The sequence below is a fragment of the Carassius auratus genome, linkage group LG28B (assembly GCF_003368295.1).
Source record: "Carassius auratus strain Wakin linkage group LG28B, ASM336829v1, whole genome shotgun sequence".
Classification (NCBI taxonomy): domain Eukaryota; kingdom Metazoa; phylum Chordata; class Actinopteri; order Cypriniformes; family Cyprinidae; genus Carassius; species Carassius auratus.
This window is the reverse complement of record NC_039293.1, coordinates 5,387,376-5,413,790: the sequence shown is the minus strand read 5'-3', so window position 1 is coordinate 5,413,790 and position 26,415 is coordinate 5,387,376. Positions and strand designations below refer to the sequence as shown.

At 37.5% G+C, this 26,415-nt stretch overlaps 1 protein-coding gene across 1 annotated transcript; it reads right to left on the bottom strand.

Moving 5' to 3' along the window:
• Positions 1-968: 968 nt before the first annotated feature.
• On the bottom strand, positions 969-25,564 carry LOC113067841 (forkhead box protein K2-like). The gene is made up of 9 exons (XM_026240329.1): positions 24,982-25,564; positions 12,185-12,376; positions 6,666-6,810; positions 5,618-5,764; positions 4,800-4,993; positions 4,296-4,492; positions 3,344-3,559; positions 3,030-3,242; positions 969-1,827 (listed from the first exon to the last, which is right to left on the bottom strand). Exons 1-9 carry the CDS (start codon positions 25,251-25,253, stop codon positions 1,634-1,636), a joined length of 1,770 nt encoding a protein of 589 aa, XP_026096114.1. The 5' UTR covers positions 25,254-25,564; the 3' UTR covers positions 969-1,633.
• Positions 25,565-26,415: the final 851 nt, after the last annotated feature.

Below are 26,415 nucleotides of genomic sequence, written 5' to 3'. Positions count from 1 at the left end.
TTATTTTGGGACACTTAAATAATTTGGAAAACATCCTGTGTAAACCGAATCAGCCCTAAAAACCTTTTACTCTTCATTTGAGAATCTAACTTCTAAATCCAGCCTCAATAACTATAAAAACCTTAGAATTTGAACTTTGAAGGAAAGACAAGAACACAGCAAGCGTATGGTTTTAAATTAATTTATAAAAAAAAAAGCATTGACCCACTGAAGCAGAACAAACATCAATCATATTTTTTTTTTGCTTTTGTTCGAAACACATATAATCTGTCAAACTCACCAGCCTGACCAGAATCAAATAATTAAGCAGACGGAACCGGCCTACACCAATACAGCCTAAAAAAAGAAGGGTAACGAAACGGGAAAGGAAACAGAGAAAGTGTCAACAAAAAGAACAGTCTAATCAAGTGCAGATATGGTCTGATTCAAAGCGGTTTCTCGAATCTTGCTTCTTTTTGTATTACATCGACGGCACAGGTACGTTTGTCTAGTCCCTTACATGCAAGCTGAATGAAAACAGTTTGACTTCACATGGAAATGACACGTCCACTCCAGCGTCTGTATGAAAATATGTCGGTGTTACAAAGCCGGTTTAAAAAAAAATTAACAGAAAAGGAAAAACATAGGAAGGAAATACTCCACTGATACATTTTTATCCATCTTAGAAAAGAAACTACGCTTAGTTTCACAAAACAGAAAACGGACACAGTCTGGACATCGCCTGTCCACTTCTGCTTATATATATTGTTATCATTACTTTTTAAAACGTCTCTATAAATGAAAACACACCCAGATCCTACGCTCCACGTATGAATGACCAAATACTGCATATTATCCACTATGACGGCTGCAGGGGATTGTGGGATATGCTGTCAGGCTAGCTGCCGAAAGTTAAGGAATATCTGATGTGTTTCGGAATATTTTGATTCCTTTGGCTCCACGTACAACCCAAGTATGCGCTATTATTATTTTTTTTTTTAAAGACAACAACCTATTTGTGGTTCATGGAGTGTAATTCCATTCCAGGACATCCTCTTGGCTTTTCACCCTCTGTAAGTGGACTCCCAAACTTTGGAATGTTGGATCGAAGCCAGTGTTCCGCTGTCAGCGCCAAAAAATCCGGATTCGGAATTCTCAGTCTGCTGTGAGCAACACACGAGTTCCGGAGGTTCTAGAATCCTTCTGAGGGCGCAGCGGATCCACATCTGCACATCCGGAGGGCATCTTTCCTTTTTAATTTTGTCCGCGAGTCACTAAACATCACCAAAATACAGAATCCGAGCTGAACGAACGCCTCCAACATCGGTGAAAGTTTGTAAAAAAATGCCCAGGTGGCAGTTGCTCTTGTGTTTCGAGGTGCGAGTTTTTGTTCAATCAGGCGTTTGAGTATTAAAACGGAAAACAGACAGAAGGGTTGCTACAGAAAACGACGGATAGTAACGGATAGGATTTTATGCATTTGGTTCTTTTTTTTGACGTTTTTGCTTCGGTTCGAAGAGTTATTGTCCAAGCCTTCAGTTTTGGCACTGTGAGCTGCTGGGTGGAAGAGAAACCGTGATGAGAATGAGAAAAAGGAAAAGAGAAAACCAGAATAAAGGGAGGGAAAGTGGAGGTGGTGGAGGTTAATGGATGTCTAGTTGTGCTGGTTGGTGGAGTTTGTGTCCGCAGCGGTCCCGTTCGGGTCGGTGGTGACCACGTGTTCTTCATCCTCGGTTTTCAATCGTTTGCTCTCCGGCGGCTCGCTTCCGTTTTCTCCGTTCTGCCGCTTCATGGGGAGGGAGGCGGACGCCGAGGCGTGAGCGGCCAACATGTGTAACGGACTCGACACTAGACACAGAGAAAGAGATGCTTGACATTAAAAACCTCTCTCAAGTGTTGGGTTGCGGTGCTATCAGAGATTCCTTATTCTTAATAAGCACTACTATTATTATTTCTTAGACAGAAATATATCACTAATACTACTGTAAAACAACTGCACTGTAAATTTAAAAACAAATAAGCATACTTTCAAAAGTTTTTTCAAAAGTCTTAAGGACTGGGGTTTGACATTAGAATTCATTTTGCTTCGCTTCAAAGGGTTAACAGCAGTTGTGAAAATAAATAAAAAATTGTTTTACTTTACAAAAGTAAACTTTTAAATACTTTCAATTAAAGTTTTGGTTCTCTTTGACAGTTTTTACTTCACTTCAAAGGATTAACAATGGATACAAAAATATATATATATATATATATATATATAATAATAATAATAATAATATAATAATATTATATATATATATATTAGAATATTATAATAATATTATATATATATATATATATATATATATATATATATATATATATATATATATATATATATATATATCATAAGAATATTAATTATATTACTTTAGGGTAGTAAAATTACATTTCCAACTTAATTTCTTCACTTTCAAGAGTTTAAGCCTTGAGCTTTTTTGGAATTAGAATTAATTTGTGTGTTGCTTAAAAAGGGTTAACAGCAGTTGTTTAAAACTATTAATGTACAGTAGTAAATAAGATTTGTGACTTACTTTCATCAATTTCAAGAGCTTAATCTTTGAGTTTTTGGTTTTATTCAACATTAGAATTAGCCTAATTTATTTTTTCTTTATTGCTATTAGAATTTATTTTTGCTTCACTTTAAAGGGTTAATGATTATTTAATACAAAATTAATTATTTTAATTTAAGTCATAGTTGTTGTACTTCCACTACTTTAATTTCTTCACATTCAAGAGTTACTTTGGGATAGCCAGACAAATAAAAACAAAAAAAACTGAAATGTACAGAAAATATAGAAATGTAATATAGAAACATCATTTTCAATACTTAAAATGACTATGACTTTAAGAGATCACCCATTTTCATGACTTCTTCAGATACGAAATGAAGGGAACAACAATAACAACAACAAAAAAGAAAGAATATGAATAGAAAAGAAAATCTGTTTTCAGATTCTGATATAGATATGATTAATGTTACGTGTGACATCAGAGGTGTGAATGAATACCTGTGTTAGCCTGGCTCTGTATCGCTGTGGCGATGGGCACTACATGCGTGCCGTTCTGGGTGATGGTTTTGATTGGCAGCTGGTGCTGGCCCAATGGGGCTTGTTGCACTATGGTAACCGTCTGGAGGGGTGTGGCTGCAGTGCTGCTTTGAATGATCCTATTGGCTGAGCCTATGGAGCCATGAGTGATGCCAGGAACTGACTCTACCTTCACTAAAGAGAGAGAGAGAGAGAGAGAGAGAGAGAACACATTTAGCTACTGACTTCATCTGAAGCACCCAAACCAGGTGAAGTGCCTGGACCTCAGTGCTCACCTTTGACCTCCTCTCCATTCTCCAGAGTCTCTGTTTTGATTGCTGTACTGACGGCCACTGCAGGGATCTGATGCACCACGTGCAGCGTCTGCATCAGCGGCTGCGCAGACGTGGAGGACGTGACTGGGGCGGCCACAGCGTATGTGACCGGTTTGATCGTCTGCGTTAACGGACGCTGGACCGCAATCAGAACCGGCTGGGAGGTGATGGGAGACGCTGGGAGAGGAAACAAGCACACACTTAATGTAAACTTACTGAAGCACTATTGACACACACAGAAGAGCCCATAAATAATAATGCAGAATAGAATAGAATATTGAAGTGGAGATCACTTCAAATTTTTATGTTGAAAAGATATATATTGTACTCTTATTAAATGTACCATTATTCTTCTTTAGTCTTATATGAAACTGACCAACAACTTCAGTGATTGTGTGTGATTCAGTTGCAAACTGAAGAAAAGTTTGTTTTTCGAAGCACTTTGTGACTTTTTTAGTTCATACATAAAAAAAGCAAAACTGACAAAATCTGATTTATTGATGATTTGATATTTTATAATAGTGATTTTATAATTTTAGCATTTCAAAATATAAAGGAAAAAGTATAAATTAATGACTAATAAGCCAATAAGTGCTCCTCTGCTGCCATCTAGAAGTTATAATGGTGAATTGATGCATATTTTTAATGTTACATAAGCATTTATTCACCACTGTATATTTTTGTCATCCAGTTAAAAATAACATTCTTTAAAGTGCTGGAAACACTTGTGTGAAATGCTTGTTGTCATTGATTTGCTTGAATTTCTCTCTCAAAAGGCTGTACAAATGTTACAGACAAGTTTATTTGCATAGTATTGAAATTAGACCAATAAAGATAATACATATAATAAAAAAATTTCATTAAAGATCATGAGTTTCTTAGAGTGGATGTGTGTTTGTTTATGTTTGAGTACCTGTGGTGTTCTGGGTAAAACGGGCCTCTTGAATCACAGCAAGCTTGGGTTGGACGGCAGCAGCAGGGGGCGGGGCAGAGGCGGGCTCTGGCTCTATGGGAACCGGTGAGCCTTCCCGTGATAGGCTGTCGGGGGTCTGCACACCGCTGGAGTGGGCGGAGAGAACGCCCGAGTGATTGGGCGACGCCGGGGCGCTCCTGTCATCAGAGACCAACACATCAACACATTTTACATACATTACCGCCTGAAAGTTTGGGGTCAGTTAGATTTGTTTTCCAAAATAAATGAATACTTGAATTCATCAAGGATGCATTAAATTGATCATAGGGGAAAGTAAAGACAAAATATGAATATTTCAAGTTAATGCAGCTCTTTTTAAATTTCTATTCATCAAGGAATCCTGAAAGAGTAAAATGTTTCAGACTTTCCATAAAAATACGAAGCAGGACGATTGTTTTCAACACTGATAAGAGCATTGTATGTTTAAAGTACTACGATTCTGACCTGGATGAGAGGGGTCCCATCGGGGTCCTGAAGCATGGGACGCCCCGTGGCCGGCGTTTCCTGAATGCCTGCTCCACGAGTTTGCTCTCAGATGACGGGTCTATCCTCCAGAACGAGCCCTTGCCCGGCTCTTCCTGTGAGCGCGGGACTTTGATGAAGTACCGATTCAGTGACAGGTTATGACGAATCGAGTTCTGAAACGGAGAACTTCATTCATTCATATACAACCGTATATCTAACATTGTCTAAATCAGATTAAAATTATATATATATTTAGTAGTTTTAGTTTAAGTACAAAAAAAGGTTAAGTAAGAAAATTACATAAAAAACGATTAATTAAATTAAAATGTAAACGTATAATTCAAAATAAATATTGCAAAATTATTATAATGTTTCATAAATAGGACATGCAGGACATCATCTTCCATGCATACTACAGATGTATGATTCTGTATGAATTGAGAACCACACATTATTTTGTTGCAAACTAAATAAAAAAAAGTTCAAATGATTCTGAAAAAAAAAAAAAAATGGAATCTTAGAATTTTTTTTTTTTATTAATTCAGTGTCTCATTCATAAACGCTTGTTTTGTTACTGGATGAACCAGCAATTGTGAATAAATCCCTTTAATAATGAATAGTTCAATGACAAAACCTTTTTTTTTTTTTTTTTTTTTACTCACCTACTTAAAAACACAACACTAACAGAGCACCAAAAAGCATTACGTTTCTCATACATCATCCAGATTTATGATTTACTGATTTAACTCCTTTCTTAGGTTGTCTGTTCAGTTCTAACAGCATGGTGTGGGACTGACCTGCCAGCCTTTATCTGCTGTCCTGTAGTACGGGTAGTTCTTGGTGATGTGTGTGTAGATGCCGTTTAGTGTTAGCTGCTTGTCCTGCGCCATCGTTATGGCCTGAACGATCAACTGAGCATACGAGTACGGAGGTTTGGAGTCATCCTAGAGAAAGAGAGAGACTATTAGAAGATCTGACCTTTAAGATTAACTCATTTAGATTCCATCAATAGTTTTTTAGAGTACTTAAGGAGAACAAAAACTTTGAATAATTCAGATTTGAATGCTTTAATGTTTTTGAAAGAAGCCTTTTCTGTTAAACAAGACTGCATTTATTTGATTACAAATAAAGTAAAAAAATTGAAATAAGGGAAATATTACAATTTAAAATAGCTGTTTAGTATGTAAATGTATATTAAAATGTAACTTATTCCTGTGATGCAAAGCTGAATTTTCAGCATCAGTAGTGCAGTCTTCATTGTTTACATGATGCTTCAAAAATATAATATAAAATGTATCTAATATGATGATTTGCTGTTCAACTTTTTACTTTTGTGATAAACTGAGACATTTTATATTTCAGGAGTCTTTGATTAATAGAAAGTTCAAAAGAACAGCATTTATTTGAAAAACAACAATGATCTAAGATCATAAAATCACCTTTGGTCAATGTAATGCATCCTTGTTAAATTAAAAGTAATAAATATATTTCTTGTTTTTTGTAATCCTACTTGACTGATAAATTTGAATGATCACAATTTCCACAATAATATTGAAGCATAGAATGATTTTTGAAGGATAATGCGACATTGAAGACTGATGCTGAAAATTAAAATATTTTTTTTTATTCAAACAGATAACAGTTATTTTAAATTGCAATAATATTTCACATTTTTTTTACCGTATTTTTAATCAAATAAATGCAGCCTGGGTAAGCAATAAGAAATTTTCTTCCAAAACATTAACAAAAATCTTATTCCTTCCTAACTTTTGACTGGTATCATAGATGTCTCTGGTTATTACATCTCTGATATTGTGAGGCTTATCAGTACAGAAAGTTTGTCACCTTTGGACTGTCTCCTTCTGATGCCTCTTTGTCGTTCTCAGACTGAGAGTTATCATTCATGAGCTGCAGGTCAGGCACGATCCTGCCCATTCTGTAACCGGACGATCCCGCACCACGCGGACTGGATGGACACGAGTTAGCAGCGCTGACAGAGAAACGACAGAAATGCATTACCAAACATTCCAAAAACAACATCTTAAATAGAGCAATGGAAACAGATGGACCGCAGGAAAGGAGGAAGTTTAATTTTCTATGCAGAACAGGAAACTGCCTCATTTGTGTAGCAGCCAAACTCAATTAGATCAATCAAATCAAAGTAGTCCATTAAGGACACAGCTGCAATTCAAACTCAAACATCACATTTTCTGTTCCAAATGCACATGAAATATTTCAAACAAAGCTTCCATTTCATTCTGCTAAAATGTTGATTTCATTAAAAGTAAAAAAAATAAATAATAATAATAATATAAAATAAAGTAAAAACATTCATCTTTAATGGTATGTGTTGGTAATGAAATGTTTGCACCTGATGGTGTGTGTTGGTAATGAAATGTTTGTACCTGATGGTGTGTGTTGGTAATGACGTGTTTGTAGCTGACGGTGTGTGTAGGTAATGAAATGTTTGTATGTGATGTTGTTTGTTGGTAATGGTGTGTTTGTACTTGATGGTGTGTGTGTGTGTGTGTGTGTGTGTAGGTAATAAACTGTTTGTATCTGATGGTGTGCGTGTGTGTGTTGGTAATGACGTGTTTGTATCTGATGGTGTGCGTGTGTGTGTAGGTAATGCAGTGTTTGTGTCTGATGGTGTGTGTGTGTGTGTAGGTAATGAAGTGTTTGTGTCTGATGGTGTGTGTGTGTAGGTAATGAAGTGCTTATATCTGACGGTGTTTGTTGGTAATGCTGTGTTTGTATCTGTTGGTGTGTGTTGGTAATGAAGTGTTTGTATCTGACGGTGTTTGTTGGTAATGCTGTGTTTGTATCTGATGGTGTGTGTTGGTAATAAAGTGTTTGTACTTGATGGTCTGTGTTGGTAATGAAGTGCTTGTATCTGACAGTGTTTGTTGGTAATGCTGTGTTTGTATCTGATGGTGTGTGTGTGTGTGTAGGTAATGAAGTGTTTGTGTCTGATGGTGTGTGTGTGTGTGTAGGTAATGAAGTGTTTGTATCTGATGGTGTGTGTGTGTAGGTAATGAAGTGTTTGTATCTGATGGTGTGCGTGTGTGTAGGTAATGAAGTTTTTGTATCTGATGGTGTGCATGTGTGTGTAGGTAATGAAGTGTTTGTGTCTGATGGTGTGTGTGTGTAGACAATGCAGTGTTTGTATCTGATGGTGTGTGTGTGTGTGTAGGTAATGAAGTGTTTGTATCTGATGGTGTGTGTGTGTGAGGTAATGAAGTGTTTGTATCTGATGGTGTGTGTGTGTGTGTAGGTAATGAAGTGTTTGTATCTGATGGTGTGCGTGTGTGTGTAGGTAATGCAGTGTTTGTATCTGATGGTGTGCGTGTGTGTGTAGGTAATGAAGTGTTTGTATCTGATGGTGTGCGTGTGTGTAGGTAATGAAGTTTTTGTATCTGATGGTGTGCATGTGTGTGTAGGTAATGAAGTGTTTGTGTCTGATGGTGTGTGTGTGTAGATAATGCAGTGTTTGTATCTGATGGTGTGTGTGTGTGTGTAGGTAATGAAGTGTTTGTATCTGATGGTGTGTGTGTGTGTGTAGGTAATGAAGTGTTTGTATCTGATGGTGTGTGTGTGTGTGTGTGTAGGTAATGAAGTGTTTGTATCTGATGGTGTGCGTGTGTGTGTAGGTAATGCAGTGTTTGTATCTGATGGTGTTCGTGTGTGTGTAGGTAATGCAGTGTTTGTATCTGATGGTGTGCGTGTGTGTGTAGGTAATGAAGTGTTTGTGTCTGATGGTGTGCGTGTGTGTGTAGGTAATGCAGTGTTTGTATCTGATGGTGTGCGTGTGTGTAGGTAATGCAGTGTTTGTATCTGATGGTGTGCGTGTGTGTGTAGGTAATGAAGTGTTTGTGTCTGATGGCGTGCGTGTGTGTAGGTAATGCAGTGTTTGTATCTGATGGCGTGCGTGTGTGTGTAGGTAATGCAGTGTTTGTATCTGATGGTGTGTGTGTGTGTGTGTGTGTGTAGGTAATGCAGTGTTTGTATCTGATGGTGTGCGTGTGTGTGTAGGTAATGCAGTGTTTGTATCTGATGGTGTGCGTGTGTGTAGGTAATGAAGTGTTTGTATCTGGTGGTGTGTGTGTGTGTTGGTAATGCTGTGTTTATATATGATGGTGTGGTAATGCTGGATTTGTACCTGATGGTGTGCAGGTAATAAAGTGCTTGTATCTGATGGTGTGTGTTGGTATGATGTGCTTGTACCTGATGGTGTATGTTGGTAATGATGTGCTTGTACATGATGGTGTTTGTTGGTAATGAAGTGTTCGTATCTGATGGTGTGTGTTGGTAATGCTGTGTTTGTATCTGATGGTGTGTGTTGGTAATGAAGTGTTTGTATCTGACAGTGTTTGTTGGTAATGTTGTGTTTGTACTTGATGGTCTGTGTTGGTAATGCTGTTTTTGTGCTGTTTATAAAGTGTTTCCTGATGGTGTGTGTTGGTAATGAAGTGTTTGTATCTGACAGTATTTGTTGGTAATGAAGTGTTTGTATCTGACAGTGTTTGTTGGTAATGCTGCGTTTGTATCTGACGGTGTGTGTTGGTAATGAAGTGTTTGTATCTGACGGTGTGTGTTGGTAATGAAGTGTTTGTATCTGACAGTGTTTGTTGGTAATGCTGTGTTTGTACTTGATGGTCTGTGTTGGTAATGCTGTTTTTGTGCTGTTTATAAAGTGTTTCTTGATGGTGTGTGTTGATTATAAAGTATTTGTACCTGATGGTGTGCAGGTAATAAAGTGCTTGTATCTGATGGTGTGTGTTGGTAATGATGTGCTTGTACCTGATGGTGTATGTTGGTAATGATGTGCTTGTACATGATGGTGTGTGTTGGTAATGAAGTGTTTGTATCTGATGGTGTGTGTTGGTAATGCTGTGTTTGTATCTGGTGGTGTGTGTTGGTAATTCTGTGTTTGTATCTGATGGTGTGTGTTGGTAATGCTGTGTTTGTATCTGGTGGTGTGTGTTGGTAATGCTGTGTTTGTATCTGGTGGTGTGTGTTGGTAATGCTGTGTTTGTATCTGGTGGTGTGTGTTGGTAATGCTGTGTTTGTATCTGGTGGTGTGTGTTGGTAATGCTGTGTTTGTATCTGATGGTGTGTGTTGGTAATGCTGTGTTTGTACTTGATGGCCTGTGTTGGTAATGCTGTTTTTGTGCTGTTTATAAAGTCCTGATGGTGTGTGTTGGTAATGAAGTGTTTGTATCTGACAGTGTTGGTAATGTTGTGTTTGTATCTGATGGTGCGTGTTGGTAATGAAGTTTTTGTATCTGATGGTGTGTGTTGGTAATGAAGTGTTTGTATCTGACAGTGTTTGTTCGTAATGCTGCGTTTGTATCTGACGGTTTGTGTTGGTAATGAAGTGTTTGTATCTGACGGTGTGTGTTGGTAATGAAGTGTTTGTATCTGACGGTGTTTGTTGGTAATGAAGTGTTTGTATCTGACGGTGTGTGTTGGTAATGAAGTGTTTGTATCTGGTGGTGTGTGTTGGTAATGCTGTGTTTTGTATCTGATGGTGTGTGTTGGTAATGCTGTGTTTGTATCTGGTGGTGTGTGTTGGTAATGCTGTGTTTTGTATCTGATGGTGTGTGTTGGTAATGCTGTGTTTTGTATCTGATGGTGTGTGTTGGTAATGCTGTGTTTGTATCTGGTGGTGTGTGTTGGTAATGCTGTGTTTGTATCTGGTGGTGTGTGTTGGTAATGCTGTGTTTGTATCTGATGGTGTGTGTTGGTAATGCTGTGTTTGTACTTGATGGTCTGTGTTGGTAATGCTGTTTTTGTGCTGTTTATAAAGTCCTGATGGTGTGTGTTGGTAATGAAGTGTTTGTATCTGACAGTGTTGGTAATGTTGTGTTTGTATCTGATGGTGCGTGTTGGTAATGAAGTTTTTGTATCTGATGGTGTGTGTTGGTAATGAAGTGTTTGTATCTGACAGTGTTTGTTCGTAATGCTGCGTTTGTATCTGACGGTTTGTGTTGGTAATGAAGTGTTTGTATCTGACAGTGTTTGTTCGTAATGCTGCGTTTGTATCTGACGGTTTGTGTTGGTAATGAAGTGTTTGTATCTGACGGTGTGTGTGGGTAATGAAGTGTTTGTATCTGATGGTGTGTGTTGGTAATGCTGCGTTTGTATCTGTTGGTGTGTGTTGGTAATGCTGTGTTTGTATCTGATGGTGTGTGTTGGTAATGCTGTGTTTGTATCTGGTGGTGTGTGTTGGTAATGCTGTGTTTGTATCTGATGGTGTGTGTTGGTAATGCTGCGTTTGTATCTGTTGGTGTGTGTTGGTAATGCTGTGTTTTGTATCTGATGGTGTGTGTTGGTAATGCTGTGTTTGTATCTGGTGGTGTGTGTTGGTAATGCTGTGTTTGTATCTGGTGGTGTGTGTTGGTAATGCTGTGTTTTGTATCTGATGGTGTGTGTTGGTAATGCTGTGTTTGTATCTGGTGGTGTGTGTTGGTAATGCTGTGTTTGTATCTGGTGGTGTGTGTTGGTAATGCTGTGTTTGTATCTGATGGTCTGTGTTGGTAATGCTGTGTTTGTACTTGATGGTCTGTGTTGGTAATGCTGTTTTTGTGCTGTTTATAAAGTCCTGATGGTGTGTGTTGGTAATGAAGTGTTTGTATCTGACAGTGTTGGTAATGTTGTGTTTGTATCTGATGGTGCGTGTTGGTAATGAAGTTTTTGTATCTGATGGTGTGTGTTGGTAATGAAGTGTTTGTATCTGACAGTGTTTGTTCGTAATGCTGCGCTTGTATCTGACGGTTTGTGTTGGTAATGAAGTGTTTGTATCTGACAGTGTTTGTTCGTAATGCTGCGTTTGTATCTGACGGTTTGTGTTGGTAATGAAGTGTTTGTATCTGACGGTGTGTGTTGGTAATGAAGTGTTTGTATCTGACGTGTTTGTTGGTAATGAAGTGTTTGTATCTGACGGTGTGTGTTGGTAATGAAGTGTTTGTATCTGACGGTGTTTGTTGGTAATGAAGTGTTTGTATCTGACGGTGTGTGTTGGTAATGAAGTGTTTGTATCTGACAGTATTTGTTGGTAATGAAGTGTTTGTATCTGACAGTGTTTGTTGGTAATGCTGCGTTTGTATCTGACGGTTTGTGTTGGTAATGAAGTGTTTGTATCTGATGGTGTGTGTTGGTAATGAAGTGTTTGTATCTGATGGTGTGTGTTGGTAATGAAGTGTTTGTATCTGATGGTGTGTGTTGGTAATGAAGTGTTTGTATCTGACAGTGTTTGTTGGTAATGCTGTGTTTGTACTTGATGGTCTGTGTTGGTAATGCTGTTTTTGTGCTGTTTATAAAGTGTTTCCTGATGGTGTGTGTTGATTATAAAGTATTTGTACCTGATGGTGCCGGTGGGTGAGGGCAGGGGGCTCATGAGGTGAGCAATGTTATCTGGGATGTTAATGGTTAAAGGGGAGATCTGTGGCTGAACCGCTTTCACCGGAGACTCCGATTCCTGCTTCTCACGCTTTACGCTTGCCAGCGCAGTGAACGTGATCTTGATGTTCGTACTTGGGAACCGAAATGTGCACCTGAGAAAGAGAGAGAAAGCGATTATGTAACTTAAGAGACATAATCGTTATGGATCGAACAAGCATCAACATGAACCTAAAAATGAGATCTGCGGCCAAAACAACGCTTCATGCATCCAAAACACACGGGTGGAGCGTTTAAGAAGAGGGCATCTAAAATCATAATATCAATCCATGTGTAAATATTTTTACAAAATTAACACAAACAAATTCAGCTCACGTGTTACAATTGAGTCCTAGGGACCAAGCACATTAAATGTTTACATGCAAACTGAAATCACAAAACCAGGTTAGAGAAACAAAGAAACTCACAGTTTAGGATGTTAATATGTGTAGTTAGTTCAATAAGTGTAATCGGTTTATTAAATGCATGTAAACACTGCTAACGTGATTCAAACAGAAGTTTTCTTTGACTTAAATGACTGTGGCAATAAAACCCAGGAGTATAAGTTGATCTCCAAGTGATGCTAAAATTAACCACCCCTTGACGAACCAACAGCCCCACGAGTACACAAGTTACTTCACCCTCCAAAACATGAACAAACACAGCTCACACAGGAACCAGTTATTTTGGCACTGCTAATCATACAGCATTACATTAAGATATCGTGTTCAATAAATAATAAAATGTACTCATAAATATATATTTTTTTTCTAAATGAAATGCAACTGAAAAAAGCCCTTTATTTAAAAAAACTTTTTTAATATTGTTATATTTATTTATACTTATAAATATTTATATTAATTTATAAAAAAAAATCCACTGCAAACTAAATAATGAATAAATAAAAATCAACTACAAAATTACAAATAATTATTCCAAGATTATTATAAATTAGTATAACAGTGTTAAAATACAATTACAAATGCATGTACTCTTCTAATCTTTCTCAACTAGGCCAAGTAAACATTGCTCCACGTTTTTCCAAGTTATAAATTCTTGACATTGCTTTAGAAAGAATTCGATTTTTATATCAGTTTAACTGAACAATCTGAGAAGACAAAAGAGAAAGAAAACATCAAAATTGGTTCATTTCTTAAAGAACACAAGTGCCCCCCTTGAAGGAGTTCAGAAACGGTGGAGAGATTTTCCTCTGTGGTGGACAAGAGCCAGTCTCTCCACTCCGGCGTCACGGTCCATATGGCTGGCACTGGGCGCTGTGTTTCTGTGCCAAAGCTTGTACTAAACTTTGTGCCAGGCCCCTGTAGACCTGGCACACAGGCCTGCACACCAATCACACCCAGCGACTTCAATTATCCCGAATCCTGCTTATTCACTAACAAATGAAAGAAGGGTTTCTGCCTTCGTTCAGGAACAGAGATGCCATTCGTACGTGTCTGGAATAAATACGGTCCCGAGTCAAGTTACGCCCAACATCCGGACTCAACTTTAAGAAACTAAAGCCGTGAAAAGAAACTGTGCTGATCTGAAATCAGTTTTTTATTGCTAAAGTGACTGACACTTTATTTTCAATTTCATTTTGCTCATCAAAAAGCATCCTCACGATACAATATTATCACGATACAAATATTATTTGAAATATATTGTGACACTCCCATCATACAGGCACATGGATTCTCCTGCCATTGCTATGCTGATGACACACAGCTCTATGTTTCTAATGGAGCATGCTGAAAAACTTCTTGCCCAGGCCCTTGTCATTTCTAGTCTGGACTACTGCAATCCTCTTCTGGCTGGACTTCCATCTGATTCAGAATGCAGCGGCACGACTGGTCTTCAACAAACCCAAAAGAGGCCCACCTCTCTTTATCTCTTTGCACTAGCTAGAAGTTTTGGCTCGCATCAAGTTCAAGATATTGATTCACCCCCCTACTTCTACTCACAATTACAAATCTACATCCCCTCCAGAGCTTTGAGATCTGCCTCGTGGTACCATCACAGTGTGGCTCAAAATCACTTTCCAGAACATTGTTATTTCTAGAAATGAAAATTCTGGGCCAAAACGGAAAATTCTGGATGCACTTGAGCAAAAACTTAGTGCATTTTAATGATTATTTATTATTTTATTAAATAATATAAAGTCATTTTGTAAGACTGTTAAAAAGTAATTAAATGTTAATGATACTTGATAAAAACAGAAATAATAATAACCACACTTTTACTGAAAGTAACAATAAAACTGGACCGAATTTTCAGATATCTATTTTATTTATTTTTTTGGACAAAATATCCAAATTATGTATAGTCCTACAAAGCTATTATTATTAGAGCATATGGGCAGAGCATAGCGTCACTGAAGGTAGCATCATTTTACCAGCGTAGCTGAACTAGCCTACACCATGTTACAGCACAGTAATAGGATAGGCTACTGCATAGAAATTTCCCATCAGCGCATTATTTGAATGGACTTTGCTCTTCTGGTGAGCATGACCGGTACACGAGCACATTCATAAGAGCGAAATATTGAGCGTTGTGTAAAAGCATGCAGTGGTGAGGAGAGTGAAACATGCGCGCTGAACACTGCTGCGTGTGCCATGTTTTATTTTTAGTTTTCTTTCCTTAGAACACACTAACAATAATTTCATTTAGCCAATGATGATTTTAATCAAGAAAGCAACAAAACAACTAACATCAAAGTCCCTTTGAAGGAAAGTCTGGTCACTCAGCCACCATATTTAGGTGTGTCAGCAGCGGCAATTCACCTGTCACTCAAGTGGCCACGCCCTTAATTATGCAGAACTTGAAGGCTTAATATAAATTAAACGGATGAGTTATAAAAAAAATTCACCCCCTCACAGTTGTCATGAAGGGCAAAGTTAGCTATATAAACCAAAATAATTTTTTGCAACAGGCTGAAAACATGTTTTTTTCTGCTGTAAAGTTGGGCATTTTAACATGGGGAGTCTATGGCATTGACTCTCTTTTGCAGCCAGCCTCAAGAGGCCAGTCGATGAATTGCAGTTTTAGTCACTTCCTTATTGGCTTCATTAGAGAGAACGGGAGGTTGCCGCTCAGTTTAATGATTTAGGCTTTTATATATTTTTGTGTGTTGGAAAGCGTGTGTTGCTTCAAATACTTCTAAATTTCGTTTAATAATTGCTCATTTTATGTTAAAAACTGCAATCTCTCTAGTGGGCAAATCTGCTCTTGATTAGAGCCTGAAGTTAAATGTGGCACACAAACTACAATAAACAATTCACTTACAGAACAAAAATAAAAGCAACATTTTCCACATCCAACAAGACACGATAAGAGCACCACATGATCTGTCCTTATGATTTGTGCTCAAGTAAAACATATGCACACTGGCAGCGTGACGCCAGAACTGAAGCTCCATTCAGACGCACAGCAGTCATGAATGAACAGCGGACTGAGACGCTTTATCAACAACATCTGCTGGACTTATCTCGAGTGACAAATCCCTTCCTTGAGGTCCTGTTGTGATAAAACAGAATACTTCTCTCATCAAACAAGAGAGAAATTCACAGAAATTCCTCTCCTGTCCAAACCATAAAATTGACTGAAAGTAAAATGCAAAAAAAACTCAACTTAGACAATACAAACACATTTAATGAACAGTTGAACAGTTGAAAATTCTGTCATTTACTCACTCTGATGTCATTCCCAACCAATAAGCCTTTGGTTAATCTTTGTAACACAAATGAATACATTTTAAATGGAACCTGCATGTTTTCTGCCTTTACATTCAAGATCCAGGAAACCAAAACTTTCAATGGAGGGACAGAATTTTCTGAAGTTTCATTAAAAGTATCTTAAGAGTAACCACAGTCTTACGGGTTTGGTACCGCATAAAGGTGAGTAAACAATGAAAGAATTTGAGTTTTTGGGTGTACTATCCCTTTAATGAGCTCATATGACCAAGAAGACTTACATAAACACTCTTCACTGTCAGTACTTAAAACAATCATGGTTCCTACAGGTTATATGGAGGCAAAGTTGTATTCTTTATTTGTCAATGCCACGACTTGAATTTAAACTTTCCACTGAAATTTAATATCTTTATACGGCCTTAATTTGTGAAAGGGGCAAATAAATACTTTTAATAGGGATGCACGATATTATCGGAACGTTATCGGAATCGGCTGCAACAGATATGAACTGTTCCTCATCAAGCGTTCAATTTTCATAAAGTTTAGAGGAATTATTTGTAAGTCTGAGGTGGGATGGGGGCGCTATACTTTTATTTTATTCTTTTATATGTTTAAAAGGGTGCTTGACCAAAAAGTTTGAGAACCACTGACTTAGGGGGCGCTGTTGGCCTAATTGTAATAAAATGAAATTAAAATATACAAATATCATTAAGATACTTGCATTTCTGAATAAACAGAGTATCGATGTCATAAAATGACGAGTCTGTTTTGATTTAAAGGTCAGAATCTATAGCTTACATGAGTAAAGAGCAAAAACATGCACTTGTAAATTAATAATTAATTATTCAGTAATATGTAATATATTTGTTTTCCAAATGGATTATGAAAACCTAAATATAAGGTGCTTTAAAGGATTTTTACAGCTCTTTAGTAACTATCTGTTAATGTTAAATCCACAAATACAATGTTATGGCTTCAACTGCATCTGTCTGAGAGGAATTGATTTTATTAGTTATTTTCAAGGCTTTCAATGTACTCATATTACAAAAATAATTTTAATAAAGTTTATTACTTGCTCAAAGCTAACCAAAATAGACTTAGTGTTGTTTCAAAACAAAGGGAAATATATACCATTATCGGTATCAACTATCAGCCAAAATGATTTGAAGAATAAAGGCACATCGGATATCGGCAAAAATCTAATATTGTGCATCCATACTTTAAGACCTTTTTGAGATCTACAGAACCCCTTTTTTATTTTCTAAGTTTTGGTCATCTGGACTTTCAATATAGTAACAAAGGTTATTGTAAAACTATCTTGCATTTCAAAGATAGAAATATTAAATTATCAAATCTCTTTCAACATCAAAACTTACATAAACACTCAGTATTCCGCACTGATACTTAGTTGTTAATTACAACAAAACTCATTTACATACTAAGAGACTCAGAGGTACAATAGGAAATAAAAAAACGTTTATAAAAAAACTAAAAGTACTAGTTTGTAACAAATGCATGTCAGAGAAGCAACATAATTATTCTCATGTAAAATATTGAGACTCTTTCAATTAACATTCATTAAACTCTGCCAGCAGTCTTTGTCAGATATCCAACAATTGTTCTATTCATGCAAATTGTAATTAGATTATTCAGGATTGAATGTTAAATGTGTTTCTGCTCCAGGCAGCCATTCTGAGCACAATCCCGGCATGGCAACTACGAGGAACTCTTTAAAACAGGAATGCTGGGATCTCAAGCCCTCACATTCCTCCCTGTGGGTGGTGCGTGTGTGTGTGTGTGTGTGTGTGTGTGTGTGTGTGTGTGTGTGAGAGAGACTAGAACAGACTTGTTCCTGCACATCTCCTTGCATCTTACCCACAAAACACCACAAACAGTTTCTACAAAAATACTCGACAGATCTTGCACAGGAAGCGTGGTTTACCCAAACAACCAAAACTTTGCTGTGTTTTTCTTGGTCACATTTCAAAAAAATAGTGGCTAAAAAGTAAAAGTGAAAAAATAAATAAAAAATTAAACACTTTTTTTTCCCAAAACAACTTTACGGAAAATGCATGTTTAGCCAAAAATAATACAATTATGGTACACTACAAAATAATAATAAAATAGTAATTGATTGTTGTTTTATTACTGAACCAAACTCAGAAGAACTCAAACAAAGAGCTGGTTTTAACTTAATGTTTACTATTGCCTTTTAGAGCTGCTTTACGAATAAAACATAATTAGCCGACATGTGCAACACTGAATCACTATTTTCCAGAAGAGACGTAAAAGTCTTTGTGGTGAGTCACTTCATGCAAATACACCAGGGAAAAGTTGCTACAATATTCATCTGTAATAACAACAACAACAGTAAATGTATTTGAAATAAATAATAGAAGATATGAAACATTTCCAGCATGTTGAACTTCAGAAGTATATAAGCGTACAACAGTTACAGCAGAGAAGGAGAACAGTCTACACGAGATTACGTCATTGACAGGGGTGTATGTGCTCGACGACAGACCTAAGCACCAAACCCTAATGCTTTCCAGACAGAAACAACCCCATTCCCAGTGACTCACTGCCTTACAACAGGAAACAAGTCACTACGCTCTTTATAACAGATATTAAAACCTGACTCACTCGTCCAGCATTGTCTAGTCTACAGTCATGACAGTAAACCGAGATTTAAGGCCCGTTCACACCAAGCACCATAACTTTAAAGATAACGATATAATTTTAAAAATCATTCTCAGTTTTAAAGAATAGCAGAGTCCACAGCACAACTTTAATGATAAAGGCACAGAGAAACGATATCACTGGAATCATTTTCAGAACGATTTTTTCCAGCTGATGAATGATGAAAACACTTACAGCCAATCGGATTCATCCTGCTATAATGAGCTCGAGAATTTAAAGTGACAGACGCACGCGTTCATTAGAATGAACAGACGATATCCTTATACCGATATCTTTATAGTTAATGCTTTTTGGTGTGAACGGGGCTTTAGACTAGGAAAAAACAGGACTACAAAAACTATGAAGGCCTTTTTAACCTGTACAATGAAGAAAATAAATATAATTAATATAATATAATTAATTTGGTATATTTTACTTGTAAAATGTATTTACAAAATTTCAAATAAATAGGCTAAAATTACAGAGAAGAGTGTGTGTATGGAGATACTGTTTTTGTTATCATTTTTGCACATAAATGAATATTTTCTGCTGTTAATATAAGGATGTGGAAACTTTTTCTCAGTAAAAGTCTTTCTGTAAAATATTTTTAATCTTCTTAAATGCAACAGCTGTTTGGTCAAAATACAGAATGAAAAACAAATATAACAAAACATCAAACTTATATATATATGTATATTTAGCTGCATTGTCCATTTATAAATAAATAAATACAAATGACAACAATTTAAAGTATGGGGTAATTTTATACTAAACGCTTCAAGAAGGTCAAAAAGCTCCTTGACTGATTGAAACAAATGACTGATTATCAGAATGTCTTCTATTTTATAAATATAAAATACAGAAATATCTTTCCATGTAACACAAAAATAAAACGCCTACAAAAAAAAAAAAAAAAAAAAAACCTTCTAAAAATATTTTATTTATTCACCTGCATGTTTTTTAACCATTAAACAATGTCACAGAACAGTGACATACAAATGTGCTGTTAGGCATATGATTGAAATATTAACTTTAACTAAATACTTTAGGCCAAAGGTTTTAGGCTGACCCTTGGCTTTCTCTGGGTTCAGCCAAGCTGCATTTGTTTAGTCTTTTATGACACAGGCCTATTACAAATCAAAGAGCTTCTCCGGCTTTACCGGTCAACCTTATGTAAAACCATCAAAATAAAACACAGAAACGCTGGAAAAACACCACCTGGACTGAATGATTGATTTGGGATAGCATCAGTTTTAACTGTGGCGTTAAATCAAGGCGATATCTCGATATTTAAAATATATCAAGATTTTTTTTAAACACGATATAGATTTTGACATATCGTTTATATCAATATATATTTTATATTTAATTCTGATTCTGCCACTTTGTTTACCTTCTCTGTGCTGTGCTCGCCCCCGCCTCCTTGATTTTGTCCCCCCTCCCCTCGATCGCGTGTACAGAACTAGTCTCAAAAAAAGGACAACTGGCTCCATTATATGGAGATACTTTGGTTTTAAGGCGTCGGGCAAACAGCAGGCAGATATCTACTGTAGGGCCCAATGATTTCTGTGATGCAGAAAACGCGGAATCCAGTCATAAAAACGGAATTTACAGTTTAACGTGGAATGTTATGGAATTTGTCTAATTTTGAATAAATTAATCAAAAGTAGGTCATTGCCCTCGAATCAAATCTGGAAAAGTCTATTTAAATATGAATCCTGAATGTTCTGCGTGTCTTTGTTAATAAATGGCGCAGAAACGCGACTTCCTTTATCACACACACTGAAGTGCACGTGACGCTCCAGTGATTTCAGCTTCTGTCTTCTCACTAAATAAAGATGTAAACACATGAGGAACATCTCCAGAACTGCACTGAGAGTCACTTCATGAGCTTTTGACCGTTTGATTTGAGTAAAACATATATCACATCATAGACTTTAGTATCACATACACAGAACTGTAAAGGTAAACCCGTCAAAATAAAAGTATTTGCCAGAAATCTATTACTATTGTTCAGCAGAATGTACATAGCCTACAACTACTACTACTATTAAAATGAAATAAAATATTTCAAGGAATAATCACAACATTTCTTCTATGTTTTAATAGTAAATCCCCTGTCTATCTTTTTCAACAATTAAAAGATAAATTAAATGAATGTTTTATGCCTTCATTTGATAACCAGAAAAATGTAAATACACTGACTTTCTGAAGGGAAAAACATTTCACATAAGGCCATTTTAAGATTTTTTTTTTTTACTAATTAAGTTGTTTTTATGCATTTAAATAATTACACATGCTAAAACACATAATTACGTAATAAAACATACGGTGAAGAAAAAAACTAAACATTTCATAGGGCCCTAAACATGTAATATTTGGCATATTTGTTTCTGCAGTAGTTTTTGGGGGGTTATATTTCCTGTAAATATAGAGATATATATCATATATCGAGATATAGCAAAATATATTTTTGCTCCATATCACCCAGCCCAACTCAGCAGCGTGATTACATGAATGGCCTAAAATGTAAAAAAAACAACTATCAAAATGAAGATGCTTTACACATTTCACCATGTTTGAATCCATTACGCAGATTTTCTCAAACAAAGATGACAAAAAAACTGCTGGAAGCACATGGTTTCTGTCGTTTCCTCGTCATGCCGGGTGGAAACGTCAGCATCTTTTTGTGCTGACGAGAGCCAATCACAGCGAAACGCTGCGCGAATTAAATGCTCTTTTGCTTCCTGATCAATATTGTAACTCAAAGTGTCTCTACCTCAAACGCGCTGTCCACTGTAGTCCATACAAACCATCTGGAGTCCTGTGCGTCTCAGCGGGTGCGACGGATTGATTTCTTGCTAATTACAGTATGTGGACGCTGCTCTTTTCTAATCTTCAGAGAAGAGGCAGTATAATTAGCACAACATCCAGCACACTAACAACTTTAAAGACATGCAAAACTGCTGCTTGAGGACAAGGATTTAAAAACAAACTCAAGTTGCAACTTGCAAGCCATTTTAGTGCAATCAGCTATAAGTCATCCATTATAAGCCAAGCAACGCTTAAGTCATGGGATCGATTCCCAGTAAATATACCTGGAATATATATCATGCATATTTAAATGCAATTTACAGGGGCAGTTAACCCCAAAATGTGAATTTTGTCAGAATTTCCTCACTCTTAAGTTCCAAACCTGTATGAATGTCTTTCTTCTGCTGAACAGAAGATGATTTGAAGATTTTTCACATACTACGGGAGTCAATGGCTACCGTCAGCTGTCTGGTTACCAGTACTATTCCTCAAAGCTTGTATGGTGTTCTACAGTTAAAAGAAATGTATACAGATTTGGAATAAATTAAGGGTGAGTAAAAGGTGACAATTAAAATATTTTGGGTGAACTATCCCTTTAAGTCACTTTGGATAAAAGTCATTAAAAATGGAATAGTCACAGAATTCTACGCAATTTGGATGATTGGGGTGCTACTGAAAAAAATTAATTCGCAAATTTTTAAAAAGAAGAAGAATGTGGGTAACCAGACAGCTGACGGTAGCCATTGACTTCCAAAGTACAGAGCCAAAAACAACAGAAATCCATGGCTACCAGCAACTGTTTGGTTACCAACATTCTTCAGAATATCTTCCGCAGATGAAAGAAACTCATACAGGTTTGGAACCACTTTAGGGTGAGTAAATGATGACAGAACTTTCCCTTTAATCAATTCAGCATCATTTTTGATTAATACAATTTAACTAAACCACAATAAAGTGGAAAACAGTACATTTGGGAAAAATAAAATGGAACTGGTTTAAAATTAAACTGATTTTATAGAGCTTTAGCTTTAAAGAGAGATGTTGGCTATAAAAAAAGCCTTATTTACATTTTCAGAAGCCACAAAGACATCAGAGACGCTCTCTGCAACTCCAACAAACATGACTCAAACAAACATGTACGCTTCCTTATTTAGAAAGAGCTTATCAGTCAAACTGTATGTGCTCACTTCACTCTAAATGTGGCCCTGCATATCAACATGAACATCTCCAGGTGACATGCCTTTTTAAGTCTGTGTTTGAATTCCATTGAAAGATTGGCAGGGCAGAAAACGGCTGTGCACAAAATTGCTTTTAAGGCTGGCATTGTAGGGTGCAACAGATTTGTTGCTATATATTGAGATATGTGGGTCATGTGTTAAAAAAAGCCAAGGGATAAGTGTGCACACTAGAGTCGTGCTCGATGCTGTGATTTGATGATGTGCGAGAAAGAAAAAGATAGATGAGAGGTACAAATCTACACTGCAAAATCATTGTGATATACGCTGGCCAGCTGTGCGTGAGACTTAATACAAATCAGACATTCACTACAGATAATGCACCATCCACAGGTCGACTTCAGGATAATGTCAACACACCCAGATGTCCAACATCTTCAAGACAAACAAATAATGAAAATGGAAACAGCTGACAGCAAACCAACCTAACTGAAAGGCTGTGCTTTTCTGAGATGCACCAAAAAATAGCACTTAAGAAACAAAGAGAATCCAATCGCACCATCTCAGTAGGTTTACACTCCAAGTGAGAGAAAACAACACTCAATCTTTCATAACAGAACACATTTTCTCTTTCTGGCACATTTATCACAAATAAAAAACACAGTTGATTTTTTTTAAAATGCTGCTACATACACCTTTGATGCCCCAAACTGCTGCAGCATGTGCTGGTGACTCCCAAAATTCAGCAAAATCTCCACCGTTGCCCTAAAATCCTCTAGCCTGACTACGTCAGACTTCCTACTTCCGCTCAATTTAATTTCGCTTCTGTACTCAGTCTGATACAGCGTCAGAGCTTTCTGTTTGCCACCGGTCTGAAAACAGCCGGGCCAATCAACGAGCAGAGGGCGGGCTGAGAGCCGTGACGTAGATGCTAAGCACAGAGTTTTAAATTGTAGGTTAGAGAAATCGAAAACCGAAACGACTGCGGAAATGGGAAACGAGACACGGGATGAAATTCGCTCTGTTATGGAGAACATTCAACTCTTTTTCAAACTGAAGCCAGAACAAGAAGAGTGTTTAACAACAGGTTTACAGTGGAAATCCAATCATAGATTTGAGTTCGATGCATGATGTCTGTGCTTCGATGCGGCTGTACAGGCGCATAACATACGTCATAACTAAACATATCTGATAGGCTTACGGGTAACCAATGATTTTAAACTTCAGACAAGCCCCCCTAGCGAGAGAGAAAACACTTCTCTATTATGCCATTCCAGACTCTGTCTACGAAGCAAAGTGAAGTAGCAGAGTCTGGTATTACCAGGCTAAAAATCCTCCTAAACGGGTCCAAAAATACTGCATACAACTATAAAAAAACTCAAACCGCAGCAAGCACCAATATTTTTCCCAATAAATCTGTGAGACGCCCCCCAACATGTTGCTTCACATGCATGTGATGTTCTTAATCTGCTGCAGTATACACCTATGACACCCCCCAAATACTGAAAGCACCTATGGTGCATAAAATGCTGCATGCATCTGTGATGATGCCCAAACATACAGCATTCACCTATATCCCCAAAACCCCTGCAAGCACCCCAAAATGCAACATGTGCCTATGACTCCCAAAATGCTGCATGCACCCATTGTGGCTCAAATATGTTGCTATGCATGCCTGTGCTGTCCAAAAATGCAGTTACATGCATCTATGATAAAGCCCATGCATTGCATGCACCTACAACAAACCAATCTGCTGCAAACACCTACGATGCCCCTCAAAATGCTATTGCACACATTTACTATGCCACAAAATTTCTACATGTGCCTATGACTCCCAAAACGCTGCATGCTTATTGTTGCTCAAAAATTATGCTTATATCAATAACACCCCAAAGTATTGCAAAGCAATGTCCTGAAAAAAAAATGTAAATAGCCACGATGCCCCCCAAAATGCAGCTACACTGGCATGCAACGCTCTAATCTGCTGCAGCATGCACCTATGACACCCCGAAACACTGCATGCACGTATGGTGGGTGTCCAAAAACGCCGCACTCGCCCCCTGTTGATGAAAAAAAAAATCTCGCCACATTTATCACGCCCCAAAAACGTTCCATGCACTTGAAACGTTCCCACGCGCACGATTTCACACACAATGACCATCAACACGACGCCTGCGAATGCTCTCTAGCTAGGCAGCTCACTAGGGTTTGAGACACGGCCCACGGCGCGCTCTGAAAGCGAAACGAAAAAATGTGCAACATAAGGACACTAGCACGTGCTCTCGGTTCGTCTGAATCACAACAATAACAGCGAAGCCGATGAGGATGAAGAACACCGAGAAGATGAAGGTTATAATCACTCACACTCGAGGCAACTGCAGGGGTGGCGCCCCCCGCCGCAGAAACACCCCGTCCACGAACACCCCGTTCTTCCCCAGACAGCGCAGATAGAACTCCCCCGTGCCCGTGTCCTCGGCGGCGGCGCTGAAGACCTCCAGGTGCCGGCGGGAGATGAAGCTCGAGTGGCCCATGCTCACGTCCACCGAGCCCTGCGACGAGTTCCGACCCACCGTCACCGAGCGCTTCTTCATCACATACTCAAACTCGCGGCCCTCCAGGCGGGCCATCGCTGCCATCTTTATCTCTCCACACACAGGGGACGGGGCACGATAAATATGAATATAAAATATGAAGGGGGTGAAATGTTAAACGTGCCTGACCAGGGACACCAGCAGCATCAGCGGCGGCGACTCGACCCACCGCCGCGATTCACCGCAAAGAGAAAGAGAAGGGGGCCTTAGCCAATCAAAGCGTGCTGCTGGAGGTGCCGCTGTGATTGACACGCAGGCCAGCCAATCAGAGACGCGTTAGGGGATGCAGTAATTCAATCGCAACCAATGAAATAAGGAATATGGAAGACTCGACGGATTGAAGGTCGGTTGCGCTGTGCCTCAACACGCATGTGTGTGGAGAGATGTCAACACTGGACTGGAGATCAGTCATGGACTTATTATGATTAATTCATAATACTACGGCGATAATAAATTATAAAAATAAAAAAAACATTTAAAACCATTTAAAAAAACAACAAAACTTTAACATTTAAGACTTGCACTATTAGTTTTCTAATTGCTTTTTTTAACTATAACTATAACATTTTTATTTATTAGCTATATAATTATATAAAACTCAAAAAGTCAGAATTATCATATCACTATTGTCCTCATTTGTAAGTGACTTTAGAGAAATTTCTCTGCTTAATGGCTAAATGTACACGAATATTGAAAAAAAAAATTACTATGTGATCTAATATAATACTAAAGTATGTAAAAAAACTGAATCTTGTAATATAGATTTTTTAAATATTATTATTCATGTTTTTTTAAATGTTCAGCAAACTTGCAAACAAAAAGTTCCTTTACAATTCAATATAATTGTTTTCATACTATGTTTAAAATTTCGCAAAAAAAAAAAAAAAAAAAAAAAAAGAAGTTCCTAATTCATAAAATGAGATTTAATATAATTAAGGTTTTAGATCATGGTACATTTTATATTCTAATAGTTCACATTTTTACCCGACATGCATCTATCTTCATAAACGCGTATCATAATGTATCTTTAGAAACTAGAAACTGTATCTCTGAGTTAATTAAAACGGAGTAAATCCACTCCGTGCTTTAGTCCTCTCCAGGTCTGCAGTCTCGATTCACCCACAATCCTCCGCGCCGTCCGAGACGCGTGTGTTTGTGTATGGAGGTCATGAAAACAAACGCGTTAACTCGAGCGTTGTGAGCGCGA